General features: G+C 48.1%; 1 protein-coding gene across 1 annotated transcript; it reads right to left on the reverse strand.

Annotated features, from left to right (window-relative positions):
- Positions 1-3,348: 3,348 nt before the first annotated feature.
- Positions 3,349-13,035, reverse strand: NOXO1 (NADPH oxidase organizer 1). Its single transcript, XM_090023219.1, has 8 exons — positions 12,934-13,035; positions 12,421-12,501; positions 12,231-12,306; positions 11,586-11,766; positions 10,382-10,575; positions 9,712-9,825; positions 6,108-6,225; positions 3,349-5,263 (listed from the first exon to the last, which is right to left on the reverse strand). Exons 1-8 carry the CDS (start codon positions 12,997-12,999, stop codon positions 4,633-4,635), a joined length of 1,461 nt encoding a protein of 486 aa, XP_089879345.1. The 5' UTR covers positions 13,000-13,035; the 3' UTR covers positions 3,349-4,632.
- Positions 13,036-15,191: the final 2,156 nt, after the last annotated feature.

The following is a 15,191-nucleotide window of genomic DNA, read 5'->3' on the forward strand; positions in this document are numbered from 1 at the left end:
AATACCTGTCCAAAGGACGGCCAAATAAGCATAAGGCAAGAGACAGCATGTCGATGCGGGGAGCATGTTGGTACAGTGAGACAACTGGTCAGTGTACAAAGCAGTGGTCACACGCCAGTTGCCTGACTGGTGGCATGGCAGAAGGTGAGCTAAGGAGAGGGACTAAATTAAGGAGTGTCTAATGTTGCTGAGGGCATAGTCTGGTGTCCTAGAGCTAGAGTTAGCACATGCTGCTTGCATTCAGGCTTTTGTACAGGTCGTTTTGGTCACTGTGCAGGGCCTGGGCAGATTTCACAAGATTTGGGCAATGAAAGTGCTGTGAGGATCATCAGAGCAGAGCCTGGTCCAGAGTGTGAAGGCATTTCACTAGAACCCATGACATCCTGTGCTGTTTTTGCTCCCTTCACGCTGGGCCACTTCCAGAACCCAGGTCCTCAGAACGCATGTCTTTTTCTAACTACCTGACATCAGCTTGGACCTAGAGAAAGGCATGATCCTGGCCAAGCTGCTTGACTTTCTACCTCAGTGCCCTGGTTCTGTAAAATGGTAGCACTTGTACTCACCTGCTTTGAGATCTTTGGAGAAAAGGGCTGTGTGCAGTACAAACACAGAACAAAGGCAGCAATGGAGCAGACACTGGGGGTCTGGCAAGGCAAAGTTTGCACTGAAACTCTTATTGACCTCTCTCCTCACTGGCTGCCTGGTCCAAAAAAGAACTGGCACTGTTGGCCTCTCCTCCTCAAGCAACAACTCCCCTGTGGCAAAGAACAGAAAGGAACATATACCAAGCAGAGAACTGCAAGATGGTCTCAGTCAAAACAGTTTCCATAAGAGCAGACCCCAAGTGCAGATTTCTTGGCAGTACAAAATCAGACCATTTCCAAGGCATGTTTCACTTGACACCTTAAGCTCCAGATGAGAACAGATGGAGAACACACCTGTTGTGACCTTAATTTAATGCAGCCAAGTGAAGCTGGTAGCTTGACAGGGTCTGTTGTCTGATGATTTTTTGTTATAGGCCACGATGCCACCATAAACTCAGATCACCCTCAGTGCCTAAAAGAGCTTCTCTACTTCAACTGCCACCTTCTCATTCCTGTTGCTGATCAGAACAAAAGGGAAGAATCTGTGACAGTAACTCTATGGCTATGCATCTTTGGTGTTTATGTGGGGTATAAACACACTCAGCGAGACTGTTCAAGTACTGGAGGTCACAGACAGGCGTTCAAAGTACCTTGCTATTATTGAGTGTTGAAACTTAACTAGGATGAGACAAGTGCCATGTATAAAAGGACTATGGGCAGGTGTTGCACTTTTCTTTCTTACCACTACTTTTTAATTTATTTGCTCACACACCTGTGGCTACACTGCTTCTATCTGTTGTAACACCTGGTTACGATAGAGTTAAAGAGGGAGAACGGTGAATCTGCTCTAACGATCATGCTCTGGTTACTGCTTTTTAGCCCAGTGACACTTCTAGTCTAGTGGGTTTGCAGATAATGTGTCCAGGGCAGTTTGAAATGCAAGTGAATTATGAGAAGAGGTTTCCAGACTAGGAGTCAATAGTACTACAAAGAGCTGTTGAAGAAAAACCTCCCCTTACTCCCGTATGTGTTTGTTGTAGCCTGAGGCTTCAACCCTGTGCTCAGTGAACTGCTGCTTGTTGCTCACTAATAGATTTTACATGTTTAAAAGCTGTGCAAGGTAATGTATATAAACTCAGCAACAATATGGTTCGTGCTTTAGGGAAACTAGTTCAAGATCCTAAAGCTGAAAAAGCTGCATGGCAGCCTCCCTGTAGGAGACTACCTAGGGCAGTTCCCAGGAGCAAACTGACAGGATGCTATTCCAGGTGTGGCCGTGAAGGCCCTGGAGCCCCTTCAGCCCTCACTTTATGGGCAGTTGCCCAGCATGCCTTGATGTCTTTATATGAGGGAGGCTGCCCCAGAGCTTCCTAAACTGATCTCTCACATAACAACCAGATGCCTGTGGTCACTGCCTTATGGGCTAATTGCATGGCTCCATTCCACCATGCTTCACCAGTGGCATCCTCATTGATGTTCCCTTCTATTTAGCCCCTCCTCTGGGGCTCCTGGACCCTCCCTGCTCCCACACTCTTGCTAGGCTCCCAGACCCTCGCTGGTCCCATACTCTGTCTGGGCTCCAGACCCCTCCCTGGGTCCCTAGGAACTTCCTCCTCCCTTAGTTCCTCTCCAAACTGCCTTAGGTGTTACCCTCCATGTTACCTTCTGGAGCTGCAGCAGTCCCTGCTGAGATGCTGATCTCTCGGTGGGCTCCAAGCTGTTACTGCTGGCTCCTCTCAGGTCTGGGCTTGTATCCTACCCAAGCCCAGCCTTCCTCCAGAGTCAGATGTCTCTAATCAACCCTGGCTCCATCTGCAGGCTGCCTCAGCACCAAGCCTCCTGCCACACAAACCACCACTGGAGACAGTCCCTTTAGCTCCCTTGAGTAACTGCAGTGACAGCTGGACTGTGCATGAGACCCATGTTGAAATGGAAAGGCATTTCCTCTCTTCTGAGTCTTGGGGATTGCTCAAGCACTTACTGGGGTACCTAAAATCCACACAAGGTATAATCTGCAAGAGTGATTTACAACTCCAGTCCTGGTACAAAAAGGGTCCTTTTCTTCTAAGTACAGCTTGCTGCCCCTGCCTGGGCAGAGGGATGGAGTGTTGTGGCTGGGATAGTCCAGAAAATATGCAAGCAGCAAGGTTTTATTGGTAATATCTTTAACTGGACCAACTGTACAGCTGAGAGATGTTAGAGAAGGTTTCGGACACTAAATATCCTTCTGCCCTTTGGAGCAGAGAAGGTAGGAGTGCAGAGGCAGAATTGATAACGATGTGGAACGGATAGCTGGAACAACATGTGAGCAACTAAGATTGTGTATATGTAAAAGGAAATGGCTTTCATTTCTCCCCATGTACAGGCATGCGTGTTCATCCACATTCCCCTCTGTTTGGGAAGGAGGCTGCAGCTCCCTGAGTTGCTGTGAAGAATTAGCATTTCACATGAGCAGGATCAGCAAACCAATATGACTAATCCCCGTAATAAACTCTTTAGTTCAGCCTTAATCTTCAAAGGGGCAGCTACAGAATGAACAATGCACTTGAAGGGTGTGTTTATGCTGATATATTTTATGGTAAGTGATTCAACAGGGGTCCAGTGAATGAAGAGCAGATAACAGGGGTTAGAGGTCTGAAAATAAAGCAAAACTGTCTGATCTTTTATCTGGAAAGGAGGCAAATCCTAAGGAAACTGAAAACTAACCCAGAGTAGCCACAAGCTAATTACACTGTTGTAGCCCTAATCAGGTGGGAAGTGAGTGGTTAGGAAAGCAGGGCTGTTAGAGATGTGAGCTTCAGGACTGCATTGCTCTTCTGGAGTCTGCATTCACTAGCAAGAGGCTGCATCAGTCTGTCAAACTTTCCTTGCATAGGCTACCCTAATTCTGGCATTTCCTAGCTTTTCAGTGCATCACTTTGCAACCATCATGGCCTTCTACCTGTTGCTTTTCATATCCAGTTCCACATGGATCATCCAGTGCTTCATTCCTTCATGTTCTGTCTGTACAATACAAGGGCTGGATCCTCCAATGGTAGTTATTGCCTAGCTCTATTAACACAACCAAGGATATGCCCCCATCACTCTAGAAACATAACAGCCTGGGGTTGCTGCATGATTTTAACCCCCAAGCTAATAACCCTTTGAAATAAAAAACTGGTCACTGGCTCAGATTTTTTGTTAAATATATTTTCTTTCACTTGTGCTTAATCCAGACATAAATATGTATATGTGGCATATATAATTTAGAACAATATCAACTCCTTGTAAGATGGACAAAACATAATTCATGGTGATCACAAGCATGTTTCAGCATCAAAAATAAGAGATGTATAAAAGACTAATTCCAATGACAGGTGAGTAGCTATCTGCAAAAAAAAGTCTTTGCTCGAGTCAGAGATGGATTTTTCTCAAGAACATTTTAAGACATGCATTTGTGGGCAGGAACTGCAGTGCAGAGAGCAAAGCAAGCCACTATTAGAGACTCTTCAGTGACAGTTAATACTCAGCTCATTCATGTGAGAATTCCTACCAGAAAGCAGAAACGTGATTCCAAGAGTTAGCTACCCAACTCGGGGAAGCAGAAATGACATCCGGCAATTGCAAGTCCCTGCCTGCAGACGCTATTTCTGATCATGGAAGGGTTGGACATGAAGGATCCAATCCAAGTGCACCAACACGGTGTGAATCTCAGTGTCAGAGGCACTGCAGGTCAGAATGATGGACCCAGACCACATTCCAGCAGCCCCTTCCTCCTGAGTGAAAGGCAAGATTAGTGCAACAATGCAGGCCAGCCAGCTGAGCAGCCATGGAAGAGTTATCTTCCAGAAAGAAATTAAATGCCAGCTCCATCTCTCAGCACGTGACAGGCCTGAGCACCAACCCTCCCCTCTCACTTATTTCAGCTGCAGTACAGAATTGATAGCTGAGCAATGGCTATTTGGGAAATTTCAGACCCTCGACCTAACTTCCCATAGGCGCAGAACGACAAGCTTTCGTCTGAGGCTTGCGTGTTCCCATGTCCCGGTCTGCACTGCCCCCTTCCCCCTCAGGGGCAGATGTGAGGTGTGGCCAGCAGACTGGGTCTGTGGGCAGACTGCTGCATGGCTCTCCGTGTCACAGTGCTGCATTTCTGGAGGATCTCGCGGGTGGTAGGCCGCATGGGCACGTTGGGAATGCTGGCAGCAGGGTCCGGGCGGCAAGGGGGATGTGTGGAGCTGCTTGAAGATGCCTCCTCCAAGTCCAAACTGTTATTGTCCCTGCAGGTGAGGTGAGGATCACTGCTGCCTTGCCTGACACCAGATGAAGAGCTTGAGGAGCCAGGCTTCTGGCTGACTTCCTGTTCACTCCCGCTCCCAGAGCTGACAGAAGAGCTGTCTGGCTCCAGAAGTGTGCTGGAACTGGCTGCAGTGTCCAGCCCAGGCAAGGATTTCGATCTATTTCTACTCAAGGAACCCCTGCCTTTGTCAGCCCTCTCGCTCCCCAAGCTGCTCTGGGGCAGGCCCCCCCACTGTGGGTTGGCCTGCAGGAGAGAGCTCCCTGAGGATGGGCTGGCAGGCAAGTACAGGTTGGGCGTGGAGGCGTTGAGGCCAGCATTCACAATCGTCTGGAACTTGCTGTGAGGGTTCTTATAGGGCTGGAGGAGCATGCATGGGATGTAGCCAGTGTTCCCGTTGTACCTGAGGGAGAGGGGTGCAGAAACAACAATAAGAGGTAAAAGGCAGCTTCTTGTCACCTCAGACCTCACCTGGGAGGGGATTGATGCCCCTGGAAGCACTCCCATCTGTAGGAAATGCTGCCAGTGGCTGCTAAGTGCCAGCTTCAAATGTCAGATGTGGTACTTGGGGACAGAACTTGATGTTGCTATGTAATGCCGAGGGAAGGTGTGAAGGGACCTGGGAGCTGGTGACATTGAGGCCAAGACGGACCCAAAGTGATGCTAACTGGAACTATGTATGGGTGCCATGGAACAGTCTCCCCAAATCAAACATCGGAGAGGGACCCCACAAGCTGCTGAACGGCTAGAGCAGGCAAGTGCAGAGAGGCCCTTGGAGTCAATGGATCCATGCCCATATACATTTTCTAGCCAAGCCTCCCCGTGTATAAAATGGACAGGGTCTAGGGCTGCAACCCCCAGCCTACAGGTAGAGTCTCCTCATTCAGGTGCTCTGAGGAAATGGGGAATTTCACTCTGGAAATTCACCCAGTCAGTGGTGCTTTCTCTCCAAGTCAGTACTGCACAAGGGGTGCTGCATGGGCAGTTTCTCAGACCAGGGTCCAGATCCTGGAACCTGATGAGGAATTTGAGCCCATAACTGTACACAGAATGTGGGGGAAGGGGAAGGTCCTTCTGCAGTTGAGACTGTTATCTTCTCAGCCTGGGGTACTGCAACAGGATGACAGCTCCCCACTGTCCATTTCCTGGGACCCAGAGTAGATGAGCAGTACCTGCTGTCAACTGGCACTCTCACACCACACTGACTGAGAAGGTTTGGGGTGGTGGGAAGACGAGGACCTCCTTACCAGATAAGCCACCAGCCATTGTCCGATTTCTCCAGCACCTCCACAATGACCCCAGCATTCACTGAGAGCTCATCTGCTTCCTGAGACTTGTATGCCTGCACAGTGTAATACCTGGACCCTGTGGGAAGGAGGGAGGAATCATTTCCACTTTGCAGACAAAGAAGATAAGGAGATGGGGTACAGTATGGGAGCAAGAGAGGCTAGAACAATGGGCTAGACTAGTGGTGCTCAATATCCAGCCCATGGGCCAATTCCAAACTACTGGGCTATGCCATCCAGCACACTGGATTCCCCCACAGGTCCGGAAATATGGTGGCAGGGGAGCAACATTAACTGCTGCAGCTCTGGAAGTGGCTCTGGAAGCTGTGGTGATCAATACTGACACCAATTCCCCACCAATTTCCATACCCCTGCAGGTTGGATGATCAAGGTCCCATGCACCAGCTTTCTCTGGCATGTGGGGCCAAGCCAGTGTACGGGGTCACTGAATCGCAACCCCAGACTAAGCCACTGGTCTAGGCTGCCCAGCAATGGGAGGACTTAACTCACTTGGCAAGGCTTAGGGTGCACCCTACAACTATCATACAGGTGACACAAAGGTTGAAAAAGTCCACAATGACTGAAGACCTCATAGGCTTTAAAGGAGAAAGGTATAGGTTTGGTTTAGGCTACAGTTTTGCAAGCACAGCTTTGTTGGCTAGGGATGTAAAGAGCTCAGCCCCCACCCCACCTACACTGGCATAGCTATGTCTGCAAACCTTTTCTGCTGGCAAAAAAGGGCTCCTGCTGACTTTGCTTCTGCAGTTCAAGAAGGGAGGAGAGCAAAGCCAGCAGAAAACTCCCTTCTGCTGCTGTTTACTGCATCTCCTGAGCCCCCTAACAAAGACAGGCCTGTAGTCGCTCCTGTCTTTGAGGGCCACTTCCAACTGCCTAGCAGGGAAAAATAACTGATGGGCTGACAGGGCCAGCAGGGATCCTACCTATCTATAAAGTGCCTTTAACAGCATGAAGGAAACTAATGGGGGAAAAATAGTCCTCCTGGGGCCATTCTGGTTAATAGCAAACACTTTCAGACATGGAAATATTATCTCCAAATTGACTGTATCTGTTTAAGTGACCTGTTCACAGCAGCAGAACTGGGAACAGAACTCAGTTCTCCATAGCCCAAGCTCTGAACGATAACCACCGACCCGCACTTCCTCTTGGAGAGGTGTTTGCCCTTTGTTCTGCAGACTCATAGATTTCATAGACATTAGGGCTAGAAGGGACCTCGGGAGATCATCGAGTCCAGCCCCCCGCCCAAAGGGCAGGAAGTCAGCTGGGGTCATAGGATCCCAGCAAGATAAGCATCCAATTTACTCCCGAAGGTGTTCAATGTAGGTGCTTGAACCACCTCCGCTGGCAGACTGTTCCAGACCTTGGGGGCTCGGACAGTAAAGAAATTCTTCCTTATGTCCAGCCTGAAACGGTCTCGCAGGAGTTTGTGACCGTTCGACCTCGTCATCCCTTGGGGCGCTCTGGTGAACAAACGTTCCCCCAGATCCTGGTGGTCACCCCTGATAAACTTATAGGTGGCCATCAGATCACCCCTGAGCCTGCGCTTTTCCAGGCTAAAGAGTCCCATGGCTCTCAGCCTGTCATCATAAGATCTGTTTTCCTGACCTCTGACCATGCGTGTGGCTCTCCTCTGGACTCTCTCAAGCTTCTCCACATCCTTTTTGAATTGTGGAGCCCAAAACTGGACACAGTACTCCAGCCGCGGCCTCACCAAGGCCGAGTACAAGGGGAGAATGACGTCCCGGGATTTGCTCGAGAAGCATCTATGGATGCACGCCAGCATTTTGGTCGCTTTACTAGCCGCAGCATCGCAGTGGAGGCTCATGTTCATCTTGTGGTCAATGACGACCCCCAAGTCTCTTTCTTCTGTAGTGCTAACCAACGTAGCACTGCCGAGCCTATAAGGGTGCTGCAGGTTTTTCCTCCCAAGGTGGAGAACCTTGCATTTATCGGTGTTAAACGCCATGAGGTTCTCGTCTGCCCATTTGCTGAGCTTGTCCAGGTCAGCCTGGATCACCCGCCTATCTTCTGGCGTGGATGCTTTGCCCCAAAACTTGGTGTCATCGGTGAACTTGGCCAGTCCACTCCTGACTCCAATGTCCACATCGTTAATGAAGATGTTGAACAGGATGGGTCCCAGGACAGAGCCTTGAGGGACCCCACTGGTCACAGGGCACCATGATGAGTGACTGCCATCAATCACAACCCTCTGGGTCCGACCACGAAGCCAATTTCCCAGCCAGCGGATCATGGTGGAGCCAAGGCCACAACTGGGCAGTTTGGCCAAGAGGTGATCATGGGATACCAGATCAAAAGCTTTTTTGAAGTCAAGATATATGACATCAATCTCTTCTCCCTTGTCCAGGTGATAGGTCACCTGGTCATAGAAGGAAATGAGATTGGTCAAACAAGACCTACCCGCAACAAACCCGTGCTGGCTATCCCTTAGGATGTTAGCCTGGGCCAGTCCCTCAAGGATGGCCTTCTTAATAAACTTTTCTAAGATCTTCCCCAGGATAGAAGTCAGGCTAATGGGCCTGTAGTTAGCCGGATCCACTCTCCTCCCTTTCTTGAAGATCGGCACCACATTGGCCTTCTTCCAGTCTTCGGGCACTACACCAGAGCGCCAGGAGTTTTCAAAGATCCGTGCCGGGGGCTGGGCTATGACGCTCGCCAGCTTCTTGAGTACCCTGGGGTGCAGGTTGTCAGGGCCGGCTGACTTGAAGGTATCCAGCTTCTCAGGGTGTTCCTTCACGAGGTCAGCATTGATGGAGGGTAGGGGATCCCCCTCACCCAGATTTCCCTGTCCCATAGCAGGCATGGGCATCCCGTGTGACTGATGAAAGACTGACGCAAAGTACCTGTATAATAGGTTGGCTTTTTCCTGGGCGTCAGTTGTCAGTTGCCCCATCTGGTTTAGCAGGGGTCCAACGTTGCCCTTGCTTTTCCTCCGGCTCCCCACATATCTGAAAAAGGACTTTTTGTTGTCCTTGATGCCTGAGGCTAGTTGGAGTTCAGTTGCAGCCTTGGCTTTCCTGGCTTGGTCCCTGCAGGACCGAACCAGCGCGGAGTAATCCTCCTTGGAGGTGAATCCCGTCCTCCATCCTTTGTAGGCTTTCCTTTTTAGCCACAGGAGGTCCGCTAGGTCTCTGGAGAGCCAGGGGGGGGCCGCTGTGCCTTCTTGCTGCTTTTCCTCCGTGTTGGAATAGATTTAGCTTGTGCACTGAGGATCGCTTCCTTGAGAAGCAACCACTCTTCTTGAACTCCCATCTCCCTGGGGTCATGGTCCCTGAGGGCCTGACCGACTAGCCTCTTGAGCTTATCAAAGTCGGCTTTTCTGAAGTCAAGGACTTCTGTGTTGCTGACTGACTTGCCAGCTTTACGGCGGATGGTGAAGGTGATCAGCTCATGGTCGCTGTCACCCAGCTTCCCATCGATCACTAGGTTGCCGATTTTAGCAGAGAAGGATAACACTAACAGAATGCACTCCTGAGCTGACAACAAGGATTGAAAGGCCTGAGCCACAGCAAGGAAGAAGTGTACTTGCCTTCTTCATCTGACTCCCTGAAATTTGGAACCTTCTCTCCAAATGCTTTCTCCTCCAGGTATGGAGCTGGAAACCAGGCTATTTGCTTGTCCTCATTCTCTACCAGCCACCACCCTGCAAGCAGGAGCATACAAATACATGCTTTTAGTGAGACCCTGGAACACTGCTCAAAGGGTGATTTTCAGAGATCTGTTATTTAAGCTTCACCACTCTGAAAAGAGGTGTGAAAGTGCCAGAAGGGAGATGGCAGCAACCTCTGAGTAAATCCTGCCTGACACTTTCCGTTATGTTTTATATAGAAAATGCATGCCATATAAGTGATTAAGTGAATTGCTCAATGTTACACAATAAATCTGTGGCACAGTTGAACACAGAACCCTAGAGCTCCTACTCCTGGTCCCTCTCCTGTTAGACCATCATCTCTCCCAAGCTTGGAATAGAACCCAGGAGTGCTGACCCTCAAACTCCTCACTCAATTGAAAAATCCTACTTTCCTTTCTCTTTTCTTCCTAATAAAATATTTGTAATCCTTCATGATATAAGTTATATTCTGGAGTACATGCATAAACAAATATATTCATCATGCTACAAACACACATTTGCAAAGGAGTGAAAAGGCTAAAACTTTTCCCCTCTGAAGCAGATAATGAACAGTCTAAATGAAACATACCTATCATGTCCTTGATTAAGACTTCAACGGTCTCCCCCTTGGCAACTTTGAAAGGTCTGTTCTTTGTGTCTTTAATTTCATAGGTTTCGATGCATCGGTAGGTCTGGGAAGCCACTGGGTACGTAATAGAGGGACTTGGTTTTGTAAGCTGTTTTTTCTTCTCATCCCCAAATTCTGATGGCATGATTATAATGCTGAAAAGAAAAGTGCAATACTTGTTTGTTACAAAGCCATGGAGGAGGCTGGCTTTATGATTTATTTCAAGCTTGTCCTTTTGGGGAAAAGCACCCCTGTGAAGAAGACCAAGTGCATAGCATCCCAAAGCCCTCAGAAATATTTTCCAAATTGCAGTGCCCATTTCAAGTTAGATCTTATAGCCATGAAACAGACTAGATACAGGGCACAGACTGTTGTAAGACAGAGGTCAAATCATCCAGAAAGGCAATTACATACTCAGAAATAAACCTCAGAAGTTCCCGGCTCTGATATCTGCTCTTTTCACTAGCCTGCATTCTTAGCTAAATACTTGCATTGCCACTTCACATAGTTTATAATATCCTTTCTGAATTCCATGTCAGAAGTGACACACAGGTCATTGGGTAGTATACAATCTTTTATCCATATGCAAATGTGCACTTATCGTGCTCCATGTATTCTGTAATAAGCCACACATCAAATCCCAGTGCTGAGCTTGCTTTGGTCTCAGGTAAAAACAGTTTAATTTTGCATATATCCATCATGATTTTGCTTCTAGCTAGCTGAAACCTATTGCTCCTAAATAAGCGGATTCTTTAGATTTTCAGAGCAGCTGCTTATGCAAAAACTTCTCAGGCTGGGATAAAAAGAGCACATATTCCTATGTAAAATCCTGGCTGATTTTTAATTCCTCCTCTGCTGCCCAAACATACCAATGAAAGTGCTAAAAGTAGGAAAACCTGAAGTTCTATGTCCTGAAAATGCAAGTGAGAGATTTGGAAAAAAGGAGCTGGGATGCAGCTTACAGAAAGCTGACTTTCATTTTCACAACTTGAACATTTCTAATTAATTCAAGAAATAAAAGTGATTTCCAGGGAAAAAAAAACAACTCTGCCCTCCACCCATTTTTAACTGAAATTATTTTCCTTCTTCTCCTTGTTTTTAAAGGACAAACATTACAGAGTAGGGGAAATATAGTTACTATAATACAAATGATGATACTTGGTACCTGTTTTCTGGAAATGAGGGATCTAGGTCTCGGGTTTGTGCCTTGAAAAACTGGGTCACATATTCACTCTGGGAGATTTTTGTATCCAGCTTCATCAGCTCCTGGGAGTAAAACTCCAGAAGTTTCAGTCTTTCCAGAGACCTCCTCAGCTTCCCGCTCTTTCTCTGCATCCGAGGGGCATCTTTGAAACAACAGAAGCAAAATCACCATCAGCAAAAGGGATCCTAACGTGCTACTGTCTTGTACGCAGTACCTTCTGCCAAGGAATGGCAGCACTGCCTCTTAATTTCCACTCCAGTAGGATGCTACACATAAAGGATCAAGATCAGTGGCTAGAAACACACCAGTAATTCTTACCATTTGAAATGGGCTTGCACTTTGGGATTTGTACTATTCTGTGCTAAATGTTAACTTGGCCTTTGTATACATCAAGATGTTGCAGGAGGCCTCAGATCCATATGGACTGGAAGCTTCATTAACTAATACATTTAAAAAGATATTTTATTTACTAACTGACTTGACTGAACTCTTATCTTCCCTCATCTATAACCTGCTCCGACTGCTGTGATCATGTCTGCAGTTTTGTTCGGTTTTTTGCACTCCCTTAAGTCTGTCCATCAACTGAAATTATTTAAACCCTCTCACCTTCAAACTTGGGAATGGTTCGGTCAGATTTCTTTAGTAAACCGGCTTCTATGGGGAACTTTCTTTTCAGTTCTTTCTGAGAAAAGAAAAGGGTGAGAAAATAAGTGATGATACTCCCGAATCCCAGTAAAAGCAGGAAAAAAACAAAGATAAAAACACAAAAATTATCTCCAGGTAGTTGTCAACTTACGTGGAATTTCTTAAACTCTTCAAAAGTCCGGTAGATAAGAATGTTGTTTTGATCTGGCCAGAGCACAGACATCATGTAGGTCTGGAAAAGGAACAAAAATGGGAATACAGTGCGCGTTAATCATGACTGTAAAAATTAAAGGCTTCCAAACTGGGGTGCACAGAAACTTGGTGGGGTTCTACATAGAGCTGGCCAGTCAATGGTTTCCAGCCTCCACATGACTCAAAACAGCAAAACATTAATTAAATACTTTGCTAGTCTATGTAAGCAACTGCTGTAGTTGTTGGGTAGAATTTACGGGTACAAGTAGAATAGCAAGAGAATCCAAGAAACAGCTGTTTTGCTAAGATATGGTTCACCAAAAAAAACCAAACACATAAAAAATATAATTAAGAGCACCATCCTACATAATGACTGATCCCAACATTGCCCAGGGGAATTAACCTGGTCCTGTCATAGTAATTCAAAAGGTTTGAAAATATGTATAGTAGAAGGAGACTCAGATCAAAGTACCTTCTGCTTTCTGTCCTTCATCAAACCAACAGCTTTCACATCAACAGGAAACCAGGTTGTGTTCATCTTTCCCTGAGGCTGATGCTGCCCTCTCTCTACACTTGTCAGGCTCAGCACAAACTACTGTCAGCAGCTGCCTCCTGCAAGCTAAATAGACAGGAGCAGGAGGGAGTGCAGAGACTTACCCAGCCAGTTAGATTCAAGCTATAGAAAGGATTTTGTTTCCTTGCTCCACCCACAAATTCATGTTGGGGGCCCAGAAATACCAGAATGAGGCAAATGTCTACATGCCTCTCAGCTGAGCACATGACAGGCTGCTTCCCTGCTTTTGAGAGGCCAATGCAAATAACTGTAGGTGCCAGAGGGCATAGTCAAACATGCGGATGAAGAAGGGCTTGCTTTGTGCTTCCCACCTCCTTCCGAGAATCGCCTTAGGGCAGAATCAATTTTATGTCCTGGGGCAACATGCAGAAGAAAGAACTCATTGGGTCAGAGCAATGGTGCCCAACCTACCAGAACCCGCAAGCCACACGAGTGGCATAGAGTCAGTCGGTGGGCCAGATCCCCCAGTCCACAGGTGGGATCCAGTGTGCCAGCCCGACTCCATGCACTGCATCCAGCCATGGAGTGAGCCCGTGCGCCTGTGTGATCTAGCACTCTCCAGTCCGTGAGGCTCTCCACAGGTCCTGAAATTTGGCAGCAGGGGAGTGGCAATTAATAATACCACTGCTCCCCACTGCCAAATTCCCAGACCCCAGGGATGCTCCATAAGCTGGGCAACATGGTATTGTGGGTTGAGTGCCACTGGGCTACAGCAAGATTCACAGTGGATTGTGGACATCTTGCTAGTGAAGAAGCTGAGAAAGAAGTCAGCACTGTGTAATGTATATATGCCCACATTGCTTAGACGGCTGCCCTCCATCCACCTTGGATACCTTACCCCCAGCTATACACAACAATGCAGCAGGCACACTTGGGCATGGGGTACTAAAGGGTTTCACTGCCATGTATGGGTAGAGCCCAAGCAAGAAGCGGGGCAAGCTTCCTAGATGCAGTGCTGTCTGCCCTTCCACAAGTCATAAACTATGACTTCACTAGCACCCCCAGCCCAGGCCAAAGGCCAGAAAAAGGGAGGGACATTCAACCTCCAACAGCCTGGAGCTGAAACTTGAGCATAAAAAGCCCCATAATTCATTGCCTGGCCCCTGAGCCATCCAGGCCCCTGCAGGAGGAGGTCTCTGAATGGAGACACATTTCCACAGGCACAGTGGGACAAAGGGTACCACGTGGCAGATCTGTTCCTAGATGTTGTCTACACTAATATTCTGCAACAAGGGCTTCTGGAGACAGGCAGCCGCCCCCTCCACCCAGTCACCATGCTGCCTCCACTGAGCACATCCAGGCATTTCCAGTGGCTCTGCATGGTTCCATTGCAGCAGCTGTGCAGCCAAAGCACAAAGGGTGCCCTGGGAAGGCACCAGCTACTGAGGGGACTGCAGCAGCTGGCAGAAGGCCTCGCAGTATCTACATGAGCCTTGTGCTGGCTGGGAGCAGAAATGCTCCCATCAGCAGAGAAGGGGCAGCATTGCTGGCAGAAAGGGGGATTCTGCCATGTCAAAGCAGCTGTGAGTGTAAATACACTCAGCACATTGCTGGCTAAAGTGCCAGTGTGCTGGCAACCCCAGGGCTACATCCCAGAGTGCCCTGTGCTAAGGGGACCCCGCTGCCTGGTACTACATAGCCACCAGGCACTTTAAACTCCCTACAGCCTGTCCTTTCACAGATTTACTAAGCTTAAAACTGCCTCTGGTTATAACTTGGCTGATAAGCACTTGGCCAGGATCAAACTTCTCTCTCATTAACTTTATTTTCTTTGCCTATCTTTTGATCAAAGCTACCTGGATCCTGCTTCTCTACAGTCAAACCCAAGAAGTACAAGTCCCCTCCTACTTTCATTTCCTAGATCCATGGAGGTTATGAACCCAACAGCTTTCATGGGGAGTCTGTTCTTCCAAACCTCAAGCACACCCAGAGTTAAGCGCTCATTCATCCCAAAAGCAGCACCAGCACAGGAAACTTGCAGATATCTGATGACCACCCCGAGGGAACAATGGATGCTCTCTGCTGCCTGCAGCAAGGGTTGTGGGGTGGACAGGCAAGGCTGTTGGATCTATCGCCACCAGGATCTCCCTTCACCCCACTGGAGAGGGGAAAGGCCCCAGTACTTGTGGAGCAGCCCCACTGCTGTGGTTAGAGGA

This window comes from Crocodylus siamensis, chromosome 12 (assembly GCF_052110815.1).
Source record: "Crocodylus siamensis isolate JL-2025a chromosome 12, ASM5211081v1, whole genome shotgun sequence".
In the NCBI taxonomy this organism is placed as follows: Eukaryota; Metazoa; Chordata; order Crocodylia; family Crocodylidae; genus Crocodylus; species Crocodylus siamensis.

Bases quoted from the DNA above. Each gene is read 5' to 3' on its own strand.
- NOXO1 (XM_090023219.1), bottom strand. From the start codon at position 12,999: ATGAACACAACCTGGTTTCCTGTTGATGTGAAAGCTGTTGGTTTGATG. The intron at 12,307-12,420 runs GTAAGTTGACAA...TTCTTTTCTCAG, and splicing joins AAGAGTTTAAGAAATTCCAC to AAAGAACTGAAAAGAAAGTT. The intron at 10,576-11,585 runs GTACCAAGTATC...TTTTCTTTTCAG, and splicing joins CCCTCATTTCCAGAAAACAG to CATTATAATCATGCCATCAG.